The 25,968-nt window shown below is 37.8% G+C and overlaps 1 protein-coding gene and 1 non-coding gene across 3 annotated transcripts in view; one reads left to right on the top strand and one right to left on the bottom strand.

The window, feature by feature from the left end:
• The window catches only part of NFATC3 (nuclear factor of activated T cells 3), a 93,827-nt gene that overhangs the window by 17,834 nt on the left and 50,025 nt on the right, over positions 1-25,968 (bottom strand). For both annotated transcript variants that reach the window (XM_055553381.1, XM_055553380.1), the window contains exons 4-9: positions 24,121-24,320; positions 17,784-17,956; positions 15,057-15,197; positions 12,483-12,538; positions 11,258-11,384; positions 4,621-5,622 (exon numbers count right to left, since the gene is read on the bottom strand). In XM_055553381.1, the coding sequence (XP_055409356.1) occupies positions 4,621-5,622; positions 11,258-11,384; positions 12,483-12,538; positions 15,057-15,197; positions 17,784-17,956; positions 24,121-24,320 (1,699 nt within the window). The remainder of the gene's footprint in view (positions 1-4,620; positions 5,623-11,257; positions 11,385-12,482; positions 12,539-15,056; positions 15,198-17,783; positions 17,957-24,120; positions 24,321-25,968) is intronic.
• Positions 1,291-1,362, top strand: TRNAC-GCA (transfer RNA cysteine (anticodon GCA)). Its single transcript has one exon. It is a non-coding gene; the product is annotated as a tRNA-Cys (tRNA).

Raw genomic sequence — 25,968 nt, 5'->3', positions numbered from 1 at the left:
TGAGACTCACCTGAGCCTGGAAGACTGATGTGAGGAACCCAAATCACCTCAATGAAACCAAACAAGGATAACTGCAAAGTTTAGTCTTGGGTTCCAAAAACAATACATGTAAAAATCCACGGAGGTGGGGCATGGGGTGGGGATACAAAATGGACATGATTCAGTTATGACTAATGACTAGTGCTTATGATTCACTAAATTAACAGCAAGATGGAACTAAGAAAATCCCCTAACCTACACCAAACTGATAAAATTTTCTGAACAAGGAAGGTGACGCCCAATCCACTTCTGAGCTGGCTAGAGTGTTGCCTTCTGGATACGGCACTATGAAAAGAACTAAACCCCAGGGTTCAAACAAGGGAACAAGCATGTTAGTAAGGCTGAGGGAAGGATGAGATTGCTCGAGTGTTTTTAACACTTAGGAAAGAGATAAAGATTTCACACACATGAAGGATTATTACAGAAGAATGATTAGATTTGCTCTGTATGATTCCAGACACATCAGAGCCCACACAAAACAAGGGCAGCTGGAACTTAAAAGGCCCTGAGATGTTCCAAAGAGCTGGAGAGGAAGAGACTAACAGGAATATAATATTACTAGGGACACCAGATAATGAATTCCAGTGTGAAAAAGGAGGGTGGAATAGAGAGGCTTTAAGACTTCATCTCTAATGAGAATCTAAAATTTTAAGCCCTGGTCCCTCTCACAAACCAAAGCTCTGCTGAGAAAATAGCATTTTCTCTCATCTATTCTGCTGAACAGATGCTACTCTGCGGATGCTCTACATCCACAGTTTCAGACTACAGACTGATGAGAAACATGACTGCAAATACTGAAAAAACTCCTAGAGTCCTGAACTAGGAGCTCTGATTTGGGTTTTATTTATTTTTCTGACTTGGGTTTTACTCTGCTATTAAATCAGTGTTAACCTGGATGAATACCATAAGCTCTGTAAAACTCAGATCCTCTACCTATAAAATGAAGGGGAGCTGTATTATTTTCAATTCTGTAAGTCTTGAATTTCCAAGCTGAGGTGCACTAATATCTTCTCTATTAAATGTCACTGAATTTATAATAAAAAATTAAGGTGTTAATGTCTGCATATCTAAAGGTAACAGACAAGTTTGAATGAGTCTTGACAAATTCTATTTTAATTAGAAATCTCAAAAATAAAAAGGATATTTTATTTGCTTTAATCTTTGATTAAAAAAAGAAAGGGGTAAATAAATATAAAACAGAAACAGGATTAACAAAAGTTATTAAGATTAGATGATAAATATATTTTTCCTTCCCTGGTGGCTCAGAGGTTAAAGTACCTGCCTGCAATGCAGGAGACCCAGGTTCAATCCCTGGGTTGGGAAGATTCCCTGCAGAAGGAAATGGCAACCCACTCCAGTAATCTTACCTGGAGAATCCCATGGACGGAGGAGCCTGGTAGGCCACAATCCATGGGGTCACAAAAAGTCAGACACGACTGAGCAACTTAATTTACTTCACTATTTAACTAGTGTAACACAAATTTTAAAAAAAATTACTCATGTCCTCTAGTTGTAGAGTGGAAAATTACTTTGTACTTAATGCTTAGCACAATATAGAAAAGTTAAAGTAAAATCTGAGCTCAAGTTAACTGCGAAGTTCACTTTAAGTAGTATACTTTCAGTCATTTTTGGTATGTTTCATGGCTAACTTTTTTTTTACTCTATTTTATTAAAAATTATTGTTAATCTCCTACTGTACCTAATTTATAAATTAAATTTTATCATATGTATGTATACTTGTATAGGATGCTCAGGCGCTCAGTCATGTCTGTTTACAACTCCATGGATTGTAGCCCACCAGGCTCCTCTGTCCATGGGATTTCCCAGGCAAGAATACTGGGTGGGTTTTTATGACTTACTTTTAAAGCTTATCATAAAGTGGACATTCAAGTGCTACAGAGTTCAAGGACTATGAAATACATAACTGTCGTTTTTTAATGAATTTATATTAAAACTCTGCAGAACCGTAGGATTTTCTAAGCATCTAGAAGTTTACCTTCAAAGGCAAATCTAAATAACGTAATCAATGAATCAGTTGGCAAATATCAAAAATTCATTTTAGAGTTCATGTTAAGCACCAAAATGCAAAAATTATACATCTAAGATGTATAATCCAAGATATACAACCCATCCAAGATATACAATCCAAGATGAGCAGGAGTGTATTTTAATCCCTGAAACCCCTCTTTGATTACGGCTAGCGCCACTGAGCTCCTGTCAAGTCTCCTGAAGGGTGGCAATGAGGGAATTCTGCAGCCAGTCCTTGTCCTCTGTGGGGCTGCCATCTGGGAACTTTGCTTAATTGTGAAGGGGACAAAACGGAAACTGTTTTACTTGCCCTCATAGATCTCATTTTTCTAGATTCTCTGCAATACATTTTCACATATTCAAAAGATGAAATAAAATCTTCATAAAACCTTTCTAAAAGTTCCAATTTGCTGTGCCCCCAAATCACTGTCTGTAGTAAATTATAAAGAGTAAATTCCAGTTTTGGTGTGTTTTTAGAAGAAAAAAAGTCTTCACTTAGAAAGAAAATGAGCTGGAATATCCCATGAGACCTGCTTAATAAATCTTGTATCTTCAGTGCCATTACTGAAGAGGTAGGTTATCATACTCCAGGTCTCACCCTATGTTTCAGGGACTAAAATTTTAAACACGAACCCTGAAAGCAATACTAGTGTGACGAATCAGATGCAGTTGTGTACACACATTCATGCAGAGAAATTCTACACATGCATTCTGGATAATGTTCCACTATTCTCGAGGAATGAAAAAAAGCATGAGGGATCCCATTAAGCACTCAATTAGTTCTAACCATCATGGTCTGCTACTGGTGGGGGCAGCTGCAGTGCTGCAAAAGAAAAAAAAAAGACTAGACTGAAAAGATCTGATTCCAGTCTCAGCTCTACAACTTACCAGCTATGTGACCTTCAAAAAGCCTAATTCCCTAAATGAAGCTATCTAGAGGATTCAGAGCATCACCAACTCAATGGACATGAGTTTGAGGAAGCTCCGGGGGTTGGTGATGGGCAGAGAAGCCTGGCATGCTGCAGTCCATGGGGTTGCAAAGAGCTGGACATGCCTGAGCAACTGAACTGAACTGAGAGGATTCAGTAAGAGTCTAATTAGACAACAATGCTACGAAAATTGTAGGTTTTGCTTTAGTTTATTATACCTTTTGTTTACACACAAATGACCTGGCCAATCCCCTTGGCGCTTTGAAAGCCATCCTCTACTTGCCATCTGCCCTCCAGCCACAGATAATCACGCTTTCCCAGACACAGCTTTATGTTTCTGCTTCCGTTGTCTGATTTTCCCTTTGATTCTCATTTACTGATACTACACTTGATCTTAGCCAAAAGGTTAAGAAGTGATTGATCCTCATTTACTGAAAAACATACTCATCTTCCAAGACTGGCTTAAATGTCATCTCCTCAAGGAAGCCTCTCTGAATCCTTCCTATAGAATCTTTTACATCTTTTTGCTGATCTCCTAATGTGCTTCTTTTATATCTTGGTTGTAAGTGACTAAGACCTACTGTATCATTGTTTCCTCATGACACTGTATCCTCATTTAATATGACAGTAAAGCCGTGGTGTCAAGTTGGGGATAGGGGTAGGGGCTCCCACATTTTATCATTTTATTTATCTTCCTTTTCTCTTTTGCTTGGAATTTGGAATTTAACACCAGCTTTGCAACCAAGGAGTAAATAGCCTCTCCAGATGTATAAAGGAGAGGACTGACCTAGTGTTAACTTTTCAATAGATTACAGAATGAGAACTAAAATTCTATTTCCATATTTCATACTGAAAAAATGTTACAGCTAGATTTCACTGCATTCCTATTTAGACAGTTTTTCACTACCATATAAATAACAAAGCCAAGAATAAACTCTAAAATTATTACCTGAAAATTCTACCTTGGGGGAATTTTCAACTATTAATACCGCAGAATCTGCTGTCCAATTTATGATATCATAAAATCAGAGGTCTACACACCAACTTGTTACATTTATATAAATAGCTTCTTTTTATCATGGTGCCAACAGTTGTACCAGCAGCAGCAAACCAGTCTGGACTTGTACCATCATCACTATCTGACTCAGCAAGCTGGCAGGGCCACAGAGAAGCAGGTTCTTTACTTGTGAAGAATCTCCTCAAGGACAGGAACTCTACCCTGATACATTTCTAGTATTTCTAGCATCTAACTCTGTGTCTTGCAAAGGGATAGGACTCTACAATGTTTACTGAATTAACATTTCTGAATTCCATTCCCTTCGACGCTGCAACCTCACTATATGTTCTGGAAGAAAAACTGCCCAATAAAGCTCACATCTTCAGTTTCATCACAAATAGGTGGTAGGTTATTACTCAAGGTCTTAGCCTTCACAACAGATATAAGTAGTAAAATAGACTTTAAAGCATGTATGTTCATGTCTATCTGTCCAGAATCATATATTAACATATTTCTAGTAACAGCCCAACCATATGCAATAAACAATCGATGGTAACTTTCTCAAGACTCTTAAGAGAAGGAAGGTCCTGAATCGTTACTGCTTCAAGAACATAAAGATGAACTTACCATCATCTAAAGTGATGTCCTGCAGACCAATTGTAGAAAAATTAGGTTCTTGCTCTTCAGGTTCAGGTTTAATGTTCACAGTTGCCTCATCAGGTGGAAATGAAGCTGGATCACACAAACTGTGACATAATAAAGATGAAGGTGCAGAAATACCTCCCTGGCCTGTACTTTGTGCTTGAGCTGAGTGCTGTCCAGGATGCATTCTGGTGGCTAGAGACGGTGATGAGGCAGTTCCTGAGCTAGGAGAATGGTAAGGCATAGGCTGCAGCTGAGGAGATGGTGGCCCAGAAAGTGGCGAATTGGCCAGGGGATGAGAGGCTGCTGGGGAAGCGGTTGTAGCAGTCCCTGAATGTGAAGGACCATACATAATGGGTTGTAACTGAGAGGAAGGCTGACCTGTGACCTGATCGGCCACTGGAGAAGAAAGAGATCTTTGTCCTGTGTTTGAACAATGGTATCCCACTGTCTGCAGATGAGGCAGGGTCTGCACAGAATGAGGTGTGTGGGCTAAGAGATGTCCTGTTGAGCCTGAATTTGAAGAATGAAAAGGTATGGATGATGGTGTTTGACAGCCAAGATTTATTAAATTAGGAAGAGTTGCATCCTGCTGAAACAAAACTGCATCAAATTCTTGACTAGAGGCAGCATTAATAGGAAGACACGTTGGTCCATTGAATACAACATTAGTTTGCATAGGCTGATAGGAAGACCCCATAGGAGGTGTTGGTGTGACTTGAAAAGGCTGATGCACGACTGAAGAAGATATCATATGCTGTTCTTTACCAGCACTTTCATCCCTACACTGCAGCTGTGGCAGATGGGATGCAGTTACCATGGATGCGTATGTTTGCTGGATGGGACAAACCAAGCTTCTCTGTGCAGACAGTACGCTGTCATGTAGGTGTCCTGTATCTGAAGAAGTCCTCTGAGTCTGGGCAGGATGAGGCAACGATGGAACTGAAGACAAGTCAATCTCTTCTCTGTGTTCTTGCTTCATCAAAACTGAAAAGGAGAGATTAAAGCAAATGTTATTATATAATACATAAAATAATTATGAATAGTCTTCATTCTAGGCTATACAACTATATCATACATTCAAGTTTAGGGGTTAAAAACTCAAAAGGCTTCAGGGAAGCCAGATAATTTAACCATATGTTTTTGCTTATACATTATGAATATCTCTGGAAAGATGTACAAGAAACTGGTTAACTGTTGGGTTTACTACTGGGAAGGGAAAATAGGTGAACAGGAGAAGACTTACTTTTTACTGTAAAAAGTTTTGGGGCCTTTTGAATGTTTCTCACCATGTATATATATTATCTATTAAAAAATAAATAGTTTTTTAAAAACCTAAAGATCTTTATGAGGTAGAGATTATTATTACCCTGCCTCACAGATGACTATACTGAAGAGGAGATTAAAGACACTAAGATCTCACAGCAGCTAAGTGATATCATAAGGTCTTGAACACAGGTTTCTCTGCCTTCTGATTCTTGTTCAGGTATTTCAAGTTTGGTTCATTGTGTCTATTGGCTCCTGACCTCTCTAATGTCTTTTTACTTCTCCCCTTAATGTCTTGATGTACTTACTTTTCTTCGACTTTGGCAGAACTAGAACTCTGTCCCTGTACTACTGGATTTTTTTCATCTTTTACTTTGCCTCCAACTCTGGTCTCAGGAAGCCACAGTGAATCCTATACCCAGAGTCATATTTCTACCTAAGGAGGGAGAATATCCAAGAAAGCCTATTCTCATCCTTTAATCCTGAATGGAACAGCTGGGATCCTTGGTTACATAAATGGGTGGTTATCGTGTACTAAAAAGGACACAGAGGGACTGAAAACTACAGCATAACATCCACCTTTTTTGTGTGTGTGATCTAATCCTTATTTCTACATTCCTGACCAATATCGGGGTATCCAGTCTGAGAACTCTGCTTTACTAAATCAAGTGCATGTTCACTCTGCCACATCAAGAATTATTCTTTTGGTCTATAAGGAATTCAGACTCCAACATGAGGTCCTCAACACTGGTCTATGGTAATTTATTCTTGTTTGGAGGGAAATACAGTTAAACATATCTTGCAATATCTACAATGAGACAAGTTTTGGAAACAGATTAATTCTACCTTTTGTATTATACAATCTATTTCTCAAATTTAGAATGTTGAAGAACAGAGGAATCCAGAAAAAGAAAAAATCAACTGGTCTAGTGGTTTTCAAACCATGAGAAGTCTCGCACTCTTCTTCAAGTGACGGATATAGAATAGGATCCAAAGAGTAAAAGCTCTGGACTTCCCTTTCCAGTGCTAAAAGAGCACCCAAGCCAGCTTTATTCTCATAAAATTGCTATTTGCATAGGATTTTATTTGAAGAATGTGTGCTGTGCTCAGTCACACCTGACTCTTTGTGATCCCCATGGACTGTAGCCTGCCAGGCTTCTCTGTCCATGGGATTTCCCTGGCAAGAATACTGGAGTGGGTTGCCATTTCCTCCTCCAGGGTATCTTCCCAACAAAGGCATCAAACCCATGTCTCCTACATTGGCAGACAGATTCTTTACCACTATGCCTCCTGGGAAGCCCTTATTTGAAGAATAAAACAATCCAAACAATTTGAAAATCACTGTTTAGTATTATATCCTCTTTTACAGAGGTTAGGCAGTAGATACACTCCGTGGCAGAACTGAGATTTGATCTTCTGATTGTAAGGCATGCTTTTCCCCCCAATCAAAACAACCAAAATATAAAAGTCAGTTTACCCAGTCAACTATTTAGAATACAGACTATACCCTCCCACAAGCGAAATATTATATATGAGAGTTTGACTCTAACACTGTCTGAAAAATCCCCATGATTCCAAAAACCAGAGCTCAGATGGTATCCCCATGTACAAATAACTTCTGCTGGACTTCAGAGGGAGATACACTTTCTCTGGGGTGGGGGTAGGGTCCCCCACATTGGAAGTTCTGAAGCTATTGAATACAAGCTGGGCAGAAGTTCAAGTAGCTGAACCCCAGGGAAGGGCTGTGTGCCTTATTACCGTCTGTGGTAAGGTTAATGTGTAAATCATACACATATGCTGTGTCAGAAAGCAAATGGATTGTGGGACAAATAATACTAAATATAATCCCTAATTAAAAACAATTTGTTTTTAAATTAGCCACTTGTAGTTAATGATTATTCCCCCACTGGATATTGACACTGGTCAGATCCCTACTGTGAGGAAGTTGCCAAAAAGGAGGCAAATAAACAAATCCTTTAATTAAAAATAAGCAACTTACAAATATATAAAGTTTTTATAAGTAAAAATTAAAAAGGAATTATTGTTACACATAAAATGGCTAAAATCTCTACTATAAAGCATTCATACAAATTAATGACAAACATAGTAACTCTACCATAACAAAGGGTCATACAATAGAATACTAAAAAGCTATTAAGATTCTGTAAAATTATCTGCTGATAAGAAAAAATAAAAATGTTCAGGTTATAAAATTAGAATATATATAAGATAGTATGGTCTCAGTTCTGTTTTTAAGATGATATAGTTATATATGGAATTAAAAGATCTAAAGAAGAGAATGATAGAGTGAAAGAGAATACGGATGCTTTAAAAAATTTTTTCAACTTGTCCTTTAAAAACGTTCACAGTAACATATTTGCCTTTGTAAAAACTTTATTCAAAATTTAATTTTAGAAAAAAGGTGAAAAAAGTCAAATGTGACAGACAAAAGGTAATAATCAAGCAGAATAAGGACTGTCCAAACACTTGTGTGTCCACTCTTCCTTCACTAGTGTGTGCCACCTGATTTGTATTCTGTCAACCACAAGGCCAGTGATGACAGCTCCAGTCCAATCCAGTGTTCTCTCTGCACTCCAGGGCCCCACTGATTTCCATTCTCATATGGAATGCCCTCTAGGACTCTGCTTTTATATTGTCCTCTCAATTCAAGAGCTGCTAATGTAGAGGCATGATATTTGCTCCTTTCTGTCTGCCTGCTACCACCACTATGATGGTAGTAAGCAACACCTCTAACATGCTGACACTACTGCCTTTTCCCCCCAACTCCAGAAGCTCTCTTCCTTCTTATTCAGGTTAGATTCTATAGTTCCTCATCTCAAAAGAATTTAGTAACATTCTTGGACCCTGGATGAGCCCTATTATTCATATTTCACCACCTGCCCTGAAGAATCTGAGTGCTGCTTAAGAAATCTACACAGGAGAGCTAATTCGTATCCATAAATTCACCAATATCAACATCAAAGGTGTCCTTTGATTATCCTGTTAGGTTTCGGTGGTAACTTACTCTCCCTTCTCTTTACAATAACTTTTTCATATTTCTCCACACCATTAAACTGCCAAATCACCCACATTCTCCTCTCTCTGCTCACAGAAGGAGGCCGCATGTCATTCTTTATAGAAACAAAACTGAAGCTATCATTTGGAAACTCCCTAAACTCTACTCCCTAAACACTACTAAGTCTGTAAACGTTCTTAATGTGCATCCATCTTGTTCATCTTCTTTACCTTCCCTCCTTTTCTTTTCCCATTTAAGGTCCATGCCAATTGGGATATTTTAAATCCTATCCTTTCCCTCTTCTCAGAAACCTGATATTCTTTATTATCACTGATGCTCTTGCCTTTGTATACTCAAAATACACTAGCTGTTTGAATCACGTTTTATTCTTCCTGGTCTTTCCTATATAAATTTCACACTCTATAGTTAGTTAATTTGAGGAAAGACTAAACTGGTCATTGACATCTTATAAACTGACAAAAGAACCATGGGAAAAAATCATTTTTGAAATACAGATCTGATCATGTCACCTCCCTGTTAAAGTTCACTTCTTACAACTCTTTTAATACTCTCTGATCCAACCAACAGTAAGGCCTTTGCATATGCTACAGCCTTTATGTGGAATGTTCTCCCACTCTTTATCTAATAGTAATTAACAGTATAGACTATTCAGCCATACTGCAAAGATTCATATCTCACGTTTGCCTTTGTTAGCTATGGGATCTCACTTCACTCACTTGCCAAATGGGGAGGGCAACACTATCTACCTTATAGCGTTATGGGAGAATAAATGAGTTTGTATGTGTAAACTGCTTAAAATAGCACCTGGCACACACAAAATGCTGTTTGCGAAATAAATGAACAAATGGATGTAGTCTAGGTTAAGTCAGGAGCCCAGACTCTGGAACCTGACTATATATGATGTTTGGCTCTAGAATATATGCTTTGGGACCTTGGGCACATTACTTAGCCACTCAGTGTCCTCATTTGTAAAATACGGCAACAACCTACCCCACAGGTTTAAGAGGATTAAATGAATACAGAAAGGGCTGAGAACAGTACTAAAACATAGTAAATGTTATGTAATTATAAACTATTACTGTTATTTTTCAGTTATTAACTCAAGCATCACTTGACAACCAGTTAGTCTAGCAAGAGTCCCTCTCTTATTTTCACCCACAGCATTGTTTCCCTTTCCTTAACAGTTCTTATATGTCTAACTACAAATTTATAAATTATTTACTTAGAGATTTATTAGCTTCTATTTGTTCCACTAGATTATAAGCTCCATGAGAGAGAAGCTGAGAGGTTTTGCTCACTTAGTGTGCACCCTTAAATACTTATTGAATTAATGAATAAATGAAATGGCTAACCAAAATCCTTAGTTTTCAAAGGTCTGAAAATTATCTGAAATATTTTATTACCAAGTATTGTACTAACATGATCAGGTAATAGTAATTTTCAGATTCTGGAATATAAGCAGTCTTCAGAGGCTATAAATGAAATACAGCCAGGCTTTAAAAAGAATATGGTGACAAATGAATGACTAATAACCAGAACCCTCTCAAACTCAGTGTTTGTTCTTTTCATTTACAATAAATCCTTTAAAAGTTTTTTACAAGAATAAGTTTTGGAGAATAAGCTTCATTATAATTTTTTTATCATACGTTCTGATGACTAATAATATAGCATCTAGCACAGAGAAGACCTCTATAAATGTTTGTTCTCTAAGAATGTAAACATCAGTATGAATTACTGCATATAATATTTATGTGTCACAATCCAGACCTGGAAAATTACAGCACTTGAGCTGCTGCAGAAAGAGGTGTGGAAGTCTTCTTTGTTAGGGTGTCTCTATAAAATTAGGAATTCTGCCATCAATGTTATATTCCCCCAAAGCCAACACAGGCTATAGTTGCTGCTTGCCAAATGAAAAATTTAAGGAGAAATTTTCCATTTTGATTGGAAGTGGTTGAGATGAATACACTACAAAACAGGCACACTGCTTTTTTGCAGTGCAAGGGGCAGAAGGAAAGTTCACACGTATTCAGACATCTATCCTTCCAACAGTGCTGGTGACCTTTGGTAACTCCTGAAAAATGGACTTCAAATCTACATTCAACCTTCTAATTTCCTTATAACAAATGACAACAAAAAATAATTGTTATCGGCTCTAACATTTGAAATAAATACAAACTTTACAGACAAGGCGTATATTGGGATTTTTATTCATTATAAGCACCCTATCTTAAACACACTAACTAATACAGGATTCACTGAATAACCTTATTCATTATGAAAGCAAGCTCTATAGCAAACCATCACAATAACTCCTCATACCTGGTGTGTAAGTAAAACGTTGAGACTGGCTTTTTTTCCTCTTGCCATTGCAAAGATAAAAGTGCACCTGCACTGCAGCTGTAACTGCTGGGTTATGATATGGAGGAACTTCAAGGACAATGTGGGCCTAAGGAGCATGGAAAGCAAGATTGTGTTACACTCAGAACTAAAAATGAAATGCACCTGCTAAACTCAACACATCTCATGAGTCTTAACTACTCGGGCTCATTATGCACATTAACTGGTCATATAAGTCATCTGGGGATTTACTCCAAGGATACTTCAGTCTTAACAGAGAAAAGCTCTTTCAAGTAAACCATTAAAGGAGAAACTGCTTTTCACTCACCTACTTGGGTTTCTAGTTGCAGCAGAAATCAAAAGTCTTATTATTTACTATGTAGTCAGATATTTTGCTCTAATAAATATTACATGTTACTATACATCTTAAGTGAAAGCTTGTTCTAATTTTTAATCAAAGCTTAATAGCTCCCATATTGTGTTATAGATGTCTTATCATTTTTTTTTCTGGCCTCACTGCGAGGCCTGAGGGATCTCAGTTCCCTCACCAGGGATTGAACCTGGGCTACAGGAGGAAAAGCATCAAATCCTAACCACTAGCGAACGCCTTTATCTTAAATTTTACATTGAAAATGTTCTAAATGGCAAAACACAAAATCTGTATCTATATCAAGAATAATCTTACATATGCATAGAGAAAATTTTTAGTCCCAAGTCAACCACAATCCTTAATCTTAACTTCTCTAGGTCTTTAGAGAACACTGTGAGAAGTGATATTGCCTACCCCAGAGAAAATTCTGTCTCCATTCCAACCAGGATGAAGGGATCACAGCTTTCAGTGTTGAATCCTGGAAGGCTTAATGTGGAGGAGTTGGAAAGAGTATGTTAAATACAAAACCCCTGAGGGCTTGTCCTCCTATTTTTTTGCCCATTGTTTAAAGATCTTCACTGAATTCAGAGAAGTAAATCAATGATAACTTCAGTAAGAACTTCTAATAATCTTTCATTTCTAATTTCTCCTTCCCTATCCACAAAAAAGGGGAAGACACCAACAGTTTATCTTTCCTAAACTTTATTTTAGTACCAGGAAAGCAGTCTATCTCATGTCCAAACTTCTAAAAAAGACTCCTCATCTATACCACAAAGCAACATTATCTAATTTTCACATTAAACATCTCAAATATTTCCAAAGAAATAAACTTCTTACCCCTTGACATTTTTCCTTGATTATTTTCCCTTCTACTTCCCACTGAGGTCGTCCATCTATTGAAAGAAACAATTTACAGTTAAAAAGAAGTCAAAGAGTATGCAAACAAAATCTAACTTATTTAGTATTACAAGTTTATTGGCAAAAGGAATCTTAATCTCACTGACTTCTGTTATGAAAATGTCTACCCATGGGGAAAAAAATGTGAAGAAAGATCTTAGGCTACCTGAATTTGCACGGCCTGTAGACTTTAGTCTACTAAGTGATGTATGAAAATCTTCTGAGAACACCTCTACAAAGTGGCGGCCAACTTCTTTCTGCTTGTGTGCCTTAAAGTAATGAGAAACTCATTCCCTAACCAAGTAACCCATTTCATCTTTGGATAATAACTGCTGCTAGAAAACTGCTCTGTCTTCATGATAGATAACATGTCTCCTTCAAGTACCCAACCTCTGGCCTAAGCACTACTCCTTGTAGCCACCCCCTAAAAATCTTGAGTGTCTCTGTGAGACAGTATTTCATATGTTTAAAAGCATCTGTGTTTTCCTGTGTCTCCTTTTCTGCTGCCTAGCACCTCTAGTTCCGCATCTGTTCCCTAAATGATATTTTAGCCCTCCTAGTCACTCTTCTTTGAACAGTCTTCCAGTGTGACCATCTCCCTCCAAATGGATCAGGCTGAGGACTGAATAGACCAGGTGAGAAATGATTCAACATGACAGAGACTGACTGAGGCTCTTGTTGTCTTACACGTAGATGCTATGTCTCTGTGAATATAAGTTATCTGAGGCAGCTACACTATAAAGAGTCTGACACTTCGCATGTGGCCAGCAAGTGTCCCTCAGTCTGCCACATTTCCTACTGCCAAGCTCAAGCTCCCACACTGTGTACTCATGCAGCTGGGTTTGATTTTTGTTTTTTTTTTTTAACCCCCAGCCCTTGCTATGTGAGTTTCCCCCAACTAGACTTCATTTTCTAGGATTGCTTGGCTTGTCAAGGTCTTAGAAACAGATGGTCTTGTGAATAATTTGCTAGGCTTTCCAGATTTGGGTCACCACAGATCTTTATTATCTGGCCAGCACATTTTCTGTCTCTTCGTCACAAGTGACTTGTTTACCTGGGGAGCACCCCATCTGCTACTAGTGCTCGCATTCCAGTCTAATGTGCAGCTATTCTAAAGCATTCTTTTTATGTCATGGGCATTCACCCAGTGACAAAACCAAAAAGTACCTTCACTGCTAGGATGACTTCATCTGGTCTGTGAAGACTCGGTGAAATGCCTTTTCACCACTTTCTATTCCAACAACTAAGTATGAGCTACCCTTGTGCATAAATGCTATGCCTACTCAGAACTACAGCTCAGTTCAGCAATCATCTGCTGGGTCTCAACTTGCCAGGCACTCTGGGTTGCAGAAATAAGAGACAGGATACCCTACCTTCTGTCTGTGGATGAAAGGCAAATATAAACAGTTCACTATAATGAAATGTGGTGGTTACAATAATTAATAAAGATGCATTCTGGATGTACTAGGAGCATAGATGCCAGGGTCCTTATAACTGAGTCTTGGCTACTGTAAACGCTGTGCAATGAACATGGGACTCTGTATGTTTTTTGAGAGAGTATGTCTGTTTTCTTCAGATAAATACCCAGAAGTGGAACTGCTGGATCATATGGTAGTTCTACTTTAAATTTTTTAAGGAATCTCCAAAATATTTTCTGTAGTGACTGCATCAGTTCACATTCCCACAAACAGTATACAATTCCCTTTTGTTCACAGACTTGCCAACACTTGTTTCTTCCAGCTTTTTTTTTTTTTAAACAATAGCCATTCTAAGAGGTGTGAGGTAGTATCTATGGTTTTGTGTTTTTCTTTTTTTGGGGGGGCTTTGCGGGGTCTTCACTGCGGCATGTAGGATCTAGTTCCCTGACCAGGGAATGAACCTGAGACCCCTACATTGAGAGAATGGAGTCTTAGCCACTGGACTACCAGGGAAGAAGTCCCTCTCTATGGTTTTGAATTGCATTTCACTGATGCTTAACAATGTAGAGAAAGAATCTTCGTATTTGTTGGTTATCTATGTTCTTCTTTGGAAAAATGTCTACTGGGATCTTCTGTTTATTTCTTAATTGGGATTGTCTGATTTTTTACTATTGAGCTGTATGAGCTCTTTATGTGCTTTGGAAATATTTTCTCTCATTCAGTAGGCTGCTTTCTCATCTTGTGGATAGTTTGTTTTGTTGTGCGGCTTTTTAAGTTTGATGTAGTCTGTTTTATTTCTGCTATTGCTGCTTTTGGTGTCAGATTCAAAAAATCACTGTCAAGACCTATGCCATGGCTTACTACCTAAGTTTTCTTTCAGTTTTACTGTTTCAGGTTTTACATTTAAGTCTTCAATCTATTTTGAGTTCATTTTTGTGTATGGTTTAAGAGAGTGGCCCAGTTCATCTATTTTATATATAGTAGTTTGTATCTTCTTATCCCAAACTCCTAATTTATCCCTTCTCTCTCCTATCCCCTTTGGTAACCATAAGTTTGTTTTCTATGTCTGTGTCAACTCAAATCTTATATTATTTACCTTGTCCTTTCTCAAGAAAGATGATTTTGGATTCTGGAAGAAAATTAGATCCAGTAACAATCATTTCATGACCTCCATTTACAGAACAACTGTTGATACTGTACTTCTCAATATGAGGAAGTTCTTGGGCAGACCGCTGAGCTGTTTTTTAAGAGTGGAGAAAAATAAATACTAGTTTACAGTCTTTCACATGTAAATGACCAATTCTAGCTATAAAAGAAGAAAATTCTGGGCTTTTATAAAATGCAGGACAATATTAACAATATCTACTAAATAACTATGCTATTTAGAAAACAAAATACTTATTAGTCATGTGATTCTACATTATTATTAGACTACAACTATAGAGAAACTAATAAAGAGAAATTAATCAACGCCCGCAACTTATGTGGACTCCAACACATTTACCTCATCCACTTTTCTCTTTTTAGCTTAATACATTTCTTCCCCACAATTTGCCTTTTAAAATTGGCAAATTTAATATAAGAAGAAAACTAAGTCCAAAGATGCATAATTATATTACATACAATTAAAAGAAGACAAGTTTCTAAAGGACAAACACCAAGTAAATCTTTCATCAAGAAAATAGCCAGATCATCATGACATCAGGATTACATTTTTGATGATCTTCTGAATAACTAAACAAAGTATACATGAAGTACATATTTAAATACAGAATTTTTTAAAATGAACATAAATATTTCTTAGTGCACTCTACTCTTCCTTCCCAGGATATATGAACACAATTTATCTTAAAGCTTGTAAGTTATTATTTAAAGTATTAACTTTTCCTTGGTGCCATCGTTTTCTGATATCAACTGATTTCAATTGTTGGTTTTCTGGAGATCCTATTTCTAGCCTTTCTTTTCTTTTTTTAAAAAATGCTTGAGTTTCAAGCTATACTTCTTTTGACTGCTTAGGTTCTCTAAAGGTTTATTCCTGTCAAAGGCCTCAATAACTATGTTTCTCTCTGGATTAAAATAAAGTGTGGACTATACTTTCTTCTTCATGTTTTGGAAACAGGTCTACTTTTAGTCCTACTACTTGGGTGGAAAATTGGTGGCTTAGAGGGTCAGCTGTGTTTTGTTTGGCCAAAACACATTTTTAAGAAATTTAAACAATTTGACTGCCTTTATGATGCATGCAGTCCCAGTTCACTATGTCTCTTCCAAGTACTTCACACCAAGCCACAAAAGGTATATGAACTGGGATCCTAGTCCCATTCAAAGAGAATGTGTCATAGGGGATGGGTCTGGTTAGGATGAGCTACAATTTGGAAAGTACCAAGTACCAACCTAGATCTCAGAAAACATTTATGAAAACATTATGTCCCTATTTATGTTCTAAATGGCCCAACAGAGAAGGAGCATAAAAACAAGCACTGACCAGCCTAGGGAGTAAGACTAGTTATTTATGGTGGAAACCAGCCATCACAAGTACATTTGCTGAACACTCAAATTGTGTTCAGCAAATAGTATAGCCATAATAAAATATTATGCATGTGCTAAAAGTATTTTTGAAGAATATTTAACAATATGAAAAAATGCCCATTATAAGTGAAAATACCAAATACTCAAATACTTAGACCCCAAAAAAATCCAAAAAATGGTTAATAGTGACTATATCAGAGAAGTGACATTACAAAAGATTTTAATGCTACTCTTTATACCATTCTGTGCTTTCTATATTCTCAATAGTCACACATTAAGTTAATAAACTAAAAGAGAAAACAAAATAATTTTAGCATAAATTCATCTCAAAAACTCAAGCTACTCTATGAACTTAAAATTATTTAAATTATGTTGCTAAAAATTAGAGAAATATATGCTTAAATGGGCACTTGTCTGGCAGAGTAACAAAAATTATGGCAACAAAAGCTGTTTCTAAGAAGAGGAATTAGCTGACTTGAAAATTTACTATTAATTCTATACTTTTTTTTTAGGTAAGAAGTGGATTTATTCAGATTTAGAGAGAAGCACACTCCATAGATAGTGTGGGCCACCACAGAGGGCAAGTGCAGGGGCCTAACTCTATACTTTTATTCATTTAAAATTCTGCACCATATACCTGTATTATCTATTAAAAGTTAATACAAAAATTATGCCCTAAAGGATCTAAACCACAATCTCAGTATTTCAGTACTAACAGCTAACCTGCCTGAGGTCCACAGTTCTCAATCCACAGCTTGAGTAGATATCGGGTTCTAGGGCCTTTTTCAATTTCTTGGCCTTGAAAATCTGGGTAAATGATATTCACTTTCTCAAGCTGGTGTAAATAAATATACGATTAAAAGCCAAAAGCCTGTGAGTCCATAGTTAGGTGAAGTGTCAGCTCATAAAGACAGACATCTTCCAACATTTTAATAAAACGAAGGTGACCAAGTAATAGTGACACTTAGTGTCAGACTCAATAGCTTCATGACTTGGTCCTCAGGGGTCATCAAGCCCCATTCCTCATTTACAGGTAAGAAAACTGTAGTCAAGAGAATAATGTCTATAGTCACACAGGCTACCTAGGGTCTGATTATAATGCAAAGCCATTTCCTAACTCCAAGATCAGTACTTACTCCCACTACACATGTAGTTTATTTCTATATAAGAAAATCACACCAGCTATCCAGACCCTGGGTTTCAGTTTACTTTTGATCTCAACATAATAAATAAAACAGAAAATGAAAATGACCTTTTATAAACAAAATTTAAAAAACAGCATCACAAGCTCACTTACAGCATTCAACAGGTATAGAAGCTGTTTGCAGAGAAAGGACTTTTCCATTGGGCTGTGGGATGTGTACACGAAACACAAGTCGAACTCTAGTATTCTTTCTGCCAATATCAGTTTCTCCTTTTCGAAGTTCTATATCTGAATTTCGGAGTTTCAAAATACCGGCACAGTCAATACTAGCGGAAAAGAATATACAAGTGTTATTGGCTAACTGAAATTAGTGGTTCCAAAAAACTCAGCTAAACAGTTATTGTTAACTGGCCAGGCACAACTATCACAACCTAAAATCAGGTCAAAAAAGAAAGATATGACTGCTATTTTCTGCTATTTAAATTAAAAATAGGATTAAAAATGTTTTGGATGACAAATACTAAGTGTACCAACTGACTGTAAAGAGGGATGTAAATAATTCCTCCCCATACCTGTATTCCCATGCCACTTTTCCTATTAAGAGGTAGAGTAACGATGTCCCCTCTCCTTGATAGTGGGCCTTATGATTTCCTTTGACAAACAATGTGGCCAAGTGATGCTGTGTAAGTTACAAGTCTAGCCCTGAAGAAGCTCTGGAGCTTCCACTTTTGTTCTTTTGGAGCCCTGAGACACAATGAAGAAGTCCAACTAGTATGCTGGAGAGAAAGGCCCAGATAATCCTCAACTACTATGCACTACTCCAGCTGAAATCAGGTACACGAATGATTCCAGCTACCACCACATGAATGGACCAGCCGAGTCCAGCCAACGAAAAGAATCATGAAAAATAATAAACAGTTACTATTTTAAGCCACTAAATTTTGAGGTGGTTTGTTACAGAACTACATAAGTGAAATATAAAGTGAAAGGCTCTAATTCTATACATATAACTTAGCCCAGAAAAGATTAATTTATAGGACCACAAATAAGTCATCAATAACATATTAAAACTTTTATATATGTTTATTAATAAAAACAACTCATCAGGCTCGAACCAAAAAAGCTCAAGAAGAATCTGAAAAATATAATATTTTCACCTTCAAAAAGGCAAGGAAATTTCTAAAAAAGTAATACTTTTTAAAATAAACATTTTTATTTATAAATAAACTGTATTTAGCTAATATTGAAAAACTGTACCTTAGCTCAAAACAGTGCTGATCAAACTGTATCAAGGTAGTATTCATGCTAATATGCCAAATGAGTATTTGGTGGGAAATACCAGAGATTATCCATTTTTATTGAGTTTCAAGGGAAGGTATTTTAGCAGACAGTTAAGTTTCTAGCAGATGACGTGGAGTATCAGAAATGACTATCTTAAACTCTGGCTAAGCAATGCGAAAAAAGAAAAAAGCAACCAAACAAAACCTAAATTTATAGGAATGATAGTAACTATTAATTTCTACTTACAACACAATTATATCCTAGATCAGAATATAACACTGCCACATCCATATTCATCAAGTTCTAAATCAAGGAGGAGTTATGAGTAGGGTAAGGCAATGAATATTGGCATACTATATTTAAAGCATCTTGTAGAGTGGTTCTATGGTTATGGGTTGAATATCAGTCTTAATTAAAGGATATTACCCATACAAGATAGATTAGGTTTGAAACGACCAAATTTATGGGATAGCAGGCAGAATAAAGGGACTATCTCCCAATCTTCCCCCACGCTACTGCTTTGAGAGAACAGTAGAGCTTTTTCTTTCTTTTGGCCGCATCATACAGGATACTAGATCCCTGTCTAGGGATAAAACTGGCACACCCTGCAGTGGAAGTTGTTGCACAGTCATGTCAAACTCTGTGACACCATGGACTGCAGCACGCTAGGCTTCCCTGTCCTTCCCCATCTCCCACAGCTTGCTCAAACTCATGTTCACTGAGTCAGGGATGCCATCCAATCATCTCATCCTCTGTCATCCCCTTCTCCTTCTGCCTTCAATATTTCCCAGAATTAAGGTCTTTTCTAGTAAGTTGGCTCTTTCGCATCAGGTGGCCAAAGTATTGGAACTTCAGCATTAGCCCTTCTAATGAATATTCAGGATTGATCTCCTTTAGAATGGACTGGTTTGATCTCCTTGCTGTCCAAGCGACTCTCACGAGTCTTCTCCAACACCACAGCTCACAAGCATCAATTCTTTGGCACTCAGCCTTCTTTATGGTCCAACTCTCACATCCATACATGACTACTGGAAAAACCACAGCTTTGACTAGACGGACCTTTGCTGGTAATGTCATGTCTCTGCTTTTTAATATGCTGTCTATGTTTGTCACAGCTTTTCTTCCAAGGAGCAAGGGTCTTTTAACTTCATGGCTGCAGTCACCATCTGCAGTGATACTGGAGCCCAAGAAAAGAAAGTCTGTCACTGTTTCCATTATTTCCCCATCTATTTGCCATGAAGTGATGGGACTGGATGCCATGATCTTCATTTTTTAATGTTGAGTTTTAAGATAACTTTTTCACTCTCCTCTTTCACTTTCATCAAGAGGTTCCTCAGTTTCTCTTCGCTTTCTGCCATAAGGGTGGTGTGTCATCTGCGTATCTGAGGTCACTGATATTTCTCCCCACAATCTTGATTCCAGCCTGTGCTTCATCCAGCCCTGCATTTCGTATGATATACTCTGCATATAACTTAAACAAGCCAAGTGACAATATACAGCCTTGACACACTCCTTTCTCAATTTGGAACCAGTCTGCTGTTCCATGCCCTGTTCTAATTGTTGCTTCTTGACCTACATACAGGTTTCCCAGGAGGCAGGTTAAGGTAGTCTGGTATTCCCATCTCTTTAAGAATGTTTCACAGTTTGTTGTGATCCACACAGTCAAAGGCTTTGACTCCACTAGCTTTGTTCATAATGATGCTTCCTAAGGCCCACTTGACTTCGCATTGCAGGATGTCTGGCTCTAGATAAGTTATCACACCATGGGTCATTAAGACTTTTTGTGTATAGTTCTTCTGCATATTCTTGCCATTTCTTCTTAGTATCTTCTGCTTCTGTTAGGTCCACACTGTTTCTGTCCTTTAGTGTTCCCATCTTTGCATGAAATGTTCCCTTGGTATTGCTAATTTTCTTGAAGAGATCTCTAGCCTTTCCCATTCTACTGTTTTCCTCTATTTCTTTGCATTGTTCACTTAGGAGGGCTTTCTTATTTTTCCTTGCTATTCTTTGGAACTCTGGATTCAGAAGGGTATACCTTTCCTTTTCGCCTTTGCCTTTCACTTCTCTTCTTTTCTCAACTAAATTTTAAGGCCTCCTCAGACAACCATTTTGCCTTTGTGCATTTCTTTTTCTTGGGGATGGTTTTGATCACTGCCTCCTGTACAATGACACGAACCTCTGTCCATGGTTCTTCAGGCACTCTCTATCAGATCTAATCCCTTGAATCTATTTGTCACTTCCACTGTATAATTGTAAGGGATCTAATTTAGGTCATACTTGAATGGCTTAGTGGTTTTCCCTACTTTCTTCAATTTAAGTCTGAATTTGTTCTTTCTGGTCTATTCCAGGCAGGCAGTGTCTGCCACCTCCGGTTGGGGAAGGGAACATGAATCTTGACTACCACCTCTATTTCATGTTTGGATCCTACAGTTCTGATAAGTTCACATTATTTGGTATGTAAGGCTTTCTTAAATTCTTGAAAATTTGTCTTAGAAACTCATGTACTCTGTTTTCTTTAATTTATTGATTTATACATTATTTTAAAAAATGATTTGAGGCATTTTACAACATAAACATGAATAACGTCAAGAAGAAATAGAAAAAAAATTTTAAATAGAAGAAACAGGAAATAAATATATCCCAAATCTAATGTTATGTGAATTACTATCATTACTATAATTGAGCTTGATCATGAACTTCCAGGAAGCTGAGGTAAAAAATAACGATGATAAAGTTTTTGTAGGTCTCTCCTTGTCTGGTAAAGTCTACTGCTTAAAATATCCAGAGGAATGAATGGAAACATGGCCTGCAAACTGTCACCTAAGAAGCAATTTTATGAATTCTTAGAAAAAGATAGTTCAAAGTTGATTTTCAAATTCCCCTCTGCATCTGAATAACAGTATTTTCATGTGTTTTTGATGCTAAATGAAAAAGATCCTAGGGAATTCCCTGGTCATCCTGTGGTTAGAACTCTGTGCTTCCACTGCCAAGGACCGGGGTTTGATCCCTGGTTGGGGAACTAAGATCCCATAAGTCTTGTGGTGCAGCTAAAAAAAATTTAAAAAGTAAGATCCAAGAGTAAAAGGGAGGAAGGGAGGTAAGCCTTCTTGCATTCTCATTAGAAGCTGGCCACCTCACCTTTTTTGAAAATGGGTCAAATAGGATGCCTGGAAACAGAGTTAACATTTTTCTTTAAGAGTTTTGCTCATGTACCTGAATAAGGATCACCTGAGAATACAAAGTTCTTTTTATACACTGCAGAACACAAAAAGTATAAGAGTAGAGATTATCAGCTAACAGTGCCCCAGCCATGAAAAAACTCTCATTTTAGCCCATGTATTGACTTAATAGGATTGAGTTCTCGAGTACTATTGACTTGAACAAAGCAGGCAAAGATAAGGTTTTATTTAAATCTATATTAATTTGTCTTTTCTGCTAGTAAGTAAAAAGCAATTCTTATTTTATAATTGTACAGTTATATCATAAATTACCATGTCTTCAGGGGTATATTCAATTAAATAAAAATATAAATTTAAAAGAGGAGAGCCTGAGACTGAAATCCGATTTTAACAGGACTATTCTTCCAATAGCCTGGGACAGATATCAACGCCACCTTAAGAAAGACCTATATTATAGTTTGAAACAATTTCTCTAAAAAAGTCACTGTAAGTTTCACATACCTGATTGTGGCAAAGTAATAGTTGCCTACTAAATATCCTTTTTCTGTTTTTCTCAGTAACAGACCCCTATTTTTTTAGGGGTGGCAATGTACTCAAGTTAAAAACAAAACAAAACAAAACATATCCAGGTCTTCCCTATATACAAGGATGATCAATGAGATGCAATAAAAGTGTTGGGTAAGTTTCTGGGAAAAGCTGTTTAAAGAGGCCTGACTCAGATGAAAATTCTCTCCCACCCTTCCTCCTACCCCTTCTTCCTATTCCTTCTAGGATTACAGTTATGATGGCAAAAGCTCTAGCTGCCACTGTGGATCATGAGGTAATCTTGAGGATGAAAACTACAACCTAAAAATAGCAAAGAAAAAACAGAAGGAGCTTGGGGCCCCAGTGACTTATGGAGCCACTATGCCAGCCCTAAAATGCCTATCTATATATTTCTTTTGCAGAAAGAAAAATTAAACCTCTCGCTGTTTAAGCCACTGCACTTCAGGTTTCTATTACAGGTACTATACATTCCTAACTAATCCACTTGAACAAAACTCTACTGCATTCTCATTCAGAATTTGGCAAAATCTCATTTTATTTGGATATGGATAAAATGGGACATCTGAAAGCAGTCAAAAGTTTTCTTTAAGGAAACTTATCATTCACAATTGTACTGCAATTATTTATTGTCGACCCTATGAAATTAAAAGACATTTACTCCTTGGAAGGAAAGTTATGACCAACCTAGACAGCATATTAAAAAGCAGAGACATTACTTTGCCAACAAAGATCCATCTAGTCAAGGCTATGGTTTTTCTGTTAGTCGGGTATGGATGTGAGAGTTGAACTATAAAGAAAGCTGAGCGCCGAAGAATTGATGCTTTTGAACTGTGGTGTTGGAGAAGACTCTTCAAAGTCCCTTGGACTGCAAGGAGATCCAACCAGTCCATCCTTAAGGAGATCAGTCCTGGGTGTTCACTGGAAGGACTGATGTTGAAGCTGAAACTCCAATACTTTGGCCATCTGATGTGAAGAGCTGACTCATTTGAAAAAACTCTTGATGCTGGGAAAGATTGAGGGCAGGAGGAGAGGGAGACGACAGAGGATGAGATGGTTGGATGTCATCACCAACTCAATGGACATGGGTTTGGGTAGACTCCAGCAGTTGGTGATGGACAGGGAGGCCTGGCGTGCTGTGGTTCATGGTGCATGTGGTTCACAAAGAGTCGGACACGACTGAGCAACTGAACTGATCAGACTGTGGGCTACTTGAAAAAAGTTCACATATTTGTGTCTCTATCAACTAGCATGATGCTTGCCTGGTAAATACATGGTCATAAACTTTTGCTGAATTGAATTTTCTTTATGGAAATATGATACCAACCTTAGCAAATATACTCTAATTGTTTATAAAATGTTATTCAGTTAATTCAGAATAGTGACTATTTTATTTTTGTGCTATTAATATAAAAATAATTATATTTTCTTCTGAAAATTATTTCAGGAAAAGAAAAAACAGTCCATTTCAGGATGTTTCAAGATACCTGGCTGACATATTATTTTCAGGAAGAAGTGGAATTTCCAGAACCTTTGTGCTGGCAATTATTATCTCTTGGCTTGCAGTAGCAACTGTCTTCCCAGTGATTCGATGCACCTGGTAAAATGCATGAGGCCGTAAATATCGGTCATCTGCTGTTCCAATAAACATCTGTAGATTTATTGGCTTTTCACTGTAGCCCAGGAGCTAATTTGGAAGAGCAAACACAGAAAAATAACAACTCATTATCCATGCATTTTACAGTAAGTTTACAACAATAAGTCTTGTATTTGTATCATATACTATTGATACATAAAATGTTATCTCAACAGTCAAAACAAGTAATAGGTGAACAACCCTCAAAACTACAGAAATATTTTAAGAGTTATAAAATGCTGAAATATATTACAAAGGGATGAGCGGGTTTTGGGGGATTAAAAGCTGCTGCTACTAAGTCGCTTTAGTCGTGTCCGACTCTGTGCAACCCCACAGACGGCAGCCCACCAGGCTCCCCCGTCCCTGGGATTCTCCAGGCAAGAACACTGGAGTGGGTTGACATTTCCTTCTCCAATGCATGAAAATGAAAAGTGAAAGGAAGTCGCTCAGTTGTGTCCAACTCTTAGCGACCCCATGGACTGCAGCCTACCAGGCTCCTCTGTCCATTGGATTTTCCAAGCAAGAGTACTGGAGTGGGGTGCCATTGCCTTCTCCAGATTAAAAGCTAGATCAACCTAAATTCTGAAAAGCCTTGATAAAGTGCTATGTAGAATATAAAAGAAATGTTGATTCTGTGCCCTAGGCAACATTAACCATCCAGATTGGACTTACAGATCAGCGTATGTGGGAAGGTCCCCTATCAGGCTATTAAAATCAGAGACACTTTTAGTAGAAATGACCTGAAAAGTCCTTTTCCATGTTTCCAACTTAGAATTTCAACTGACTTAAAAAGCTAGGCTACTTGACTTTCTTTGGTACTCTTCGGCTATTGCCTGGGTTAAAACAGCAACACAGGATGAAGAAGGGTGATGGCTAGGAGGTACTGGAGGTAAAAATGGTGACCACAAGAAAAGAGGCGGTTAAAAGAAACAGAGCCTCAAGCACTTAGGGAGACTCCTGTGTTCAGTCTGATGGCTGAGTAGCACCCACTGGACCTGCCATCATGCAGACAGCAACTACGTTTGCTGTACTGTGCTTAGTCGCTCAGTCGTGTCCGACTCTTGGCGACCCCACGGACTATAGCCCACCAGGCACCTCTGTCCATGAGGATTCTCCAGGTAAGAATACTGGAGAGGATTGCCATGCCCTCCTCCAGGCAATCTTCCCAACCCAGGGATCGAACCCAGGTCTCCCACATTGCAGGCAGATTCTTTACCTTCTGAGCCACCAGGGGAGCCAACAGCAACTATACACTGGAATAAATATAAACAATGACTTTGAAAGGAAGGAAAGTATCAAAGTAAAGAGACACTAGAAACTGACATATGTAAGAAGAAAATAAGGGAAGGTGTGTTTCCTGTTTTTAAGGCTTTAATCTGAGGGAAAGCCACAGTCCATGCTTTAGCAGTGTGGCTGAAACTACCAAAGAAATCTACAGTCTGAAGGGCTTGAAGAAACAAGGACAGAGCCTGTCATAACCTCTGGAAAGTAGAGGCAAATCCCAGAAAAGAGAGCCAGAGAAGGGGTGCTCCAAGTTTTATATATATACACACACACACACACTGGAGAGGCAATGGCACCCCACTCCAGGACTCTTGCCTGGAGAATCCCATGGACGGAGGAGCCTAGTAGGCTGCAGTCCATGGGGTCGCTAAGAGTCGGACACTACTGAGCGACTTCACTTTCACTTTTCACTTTC

Source organism: Bubalus kerabau, chromosome 17 (assembly GCF_029407905.1).
Source record: "Bubalus kerabau isolate K-KA32 ecotype Philippines breed swamp buffalo chromosome 17, PCC_UOA_SB_1v2, whole genome shotgun sequence".
Classification (NCBI taxonomy): Eukaryota; Metazoa; Chordata; class Mammalia; order Artiodactyla; family Bovidae; genus Bubalus; species Bubalus kerabau.
The sequence above is the reverse complement of the archived record's forward strand: the minus strand, read 5'-3'. Positions and strand labels throughout refer to the sequence as shown.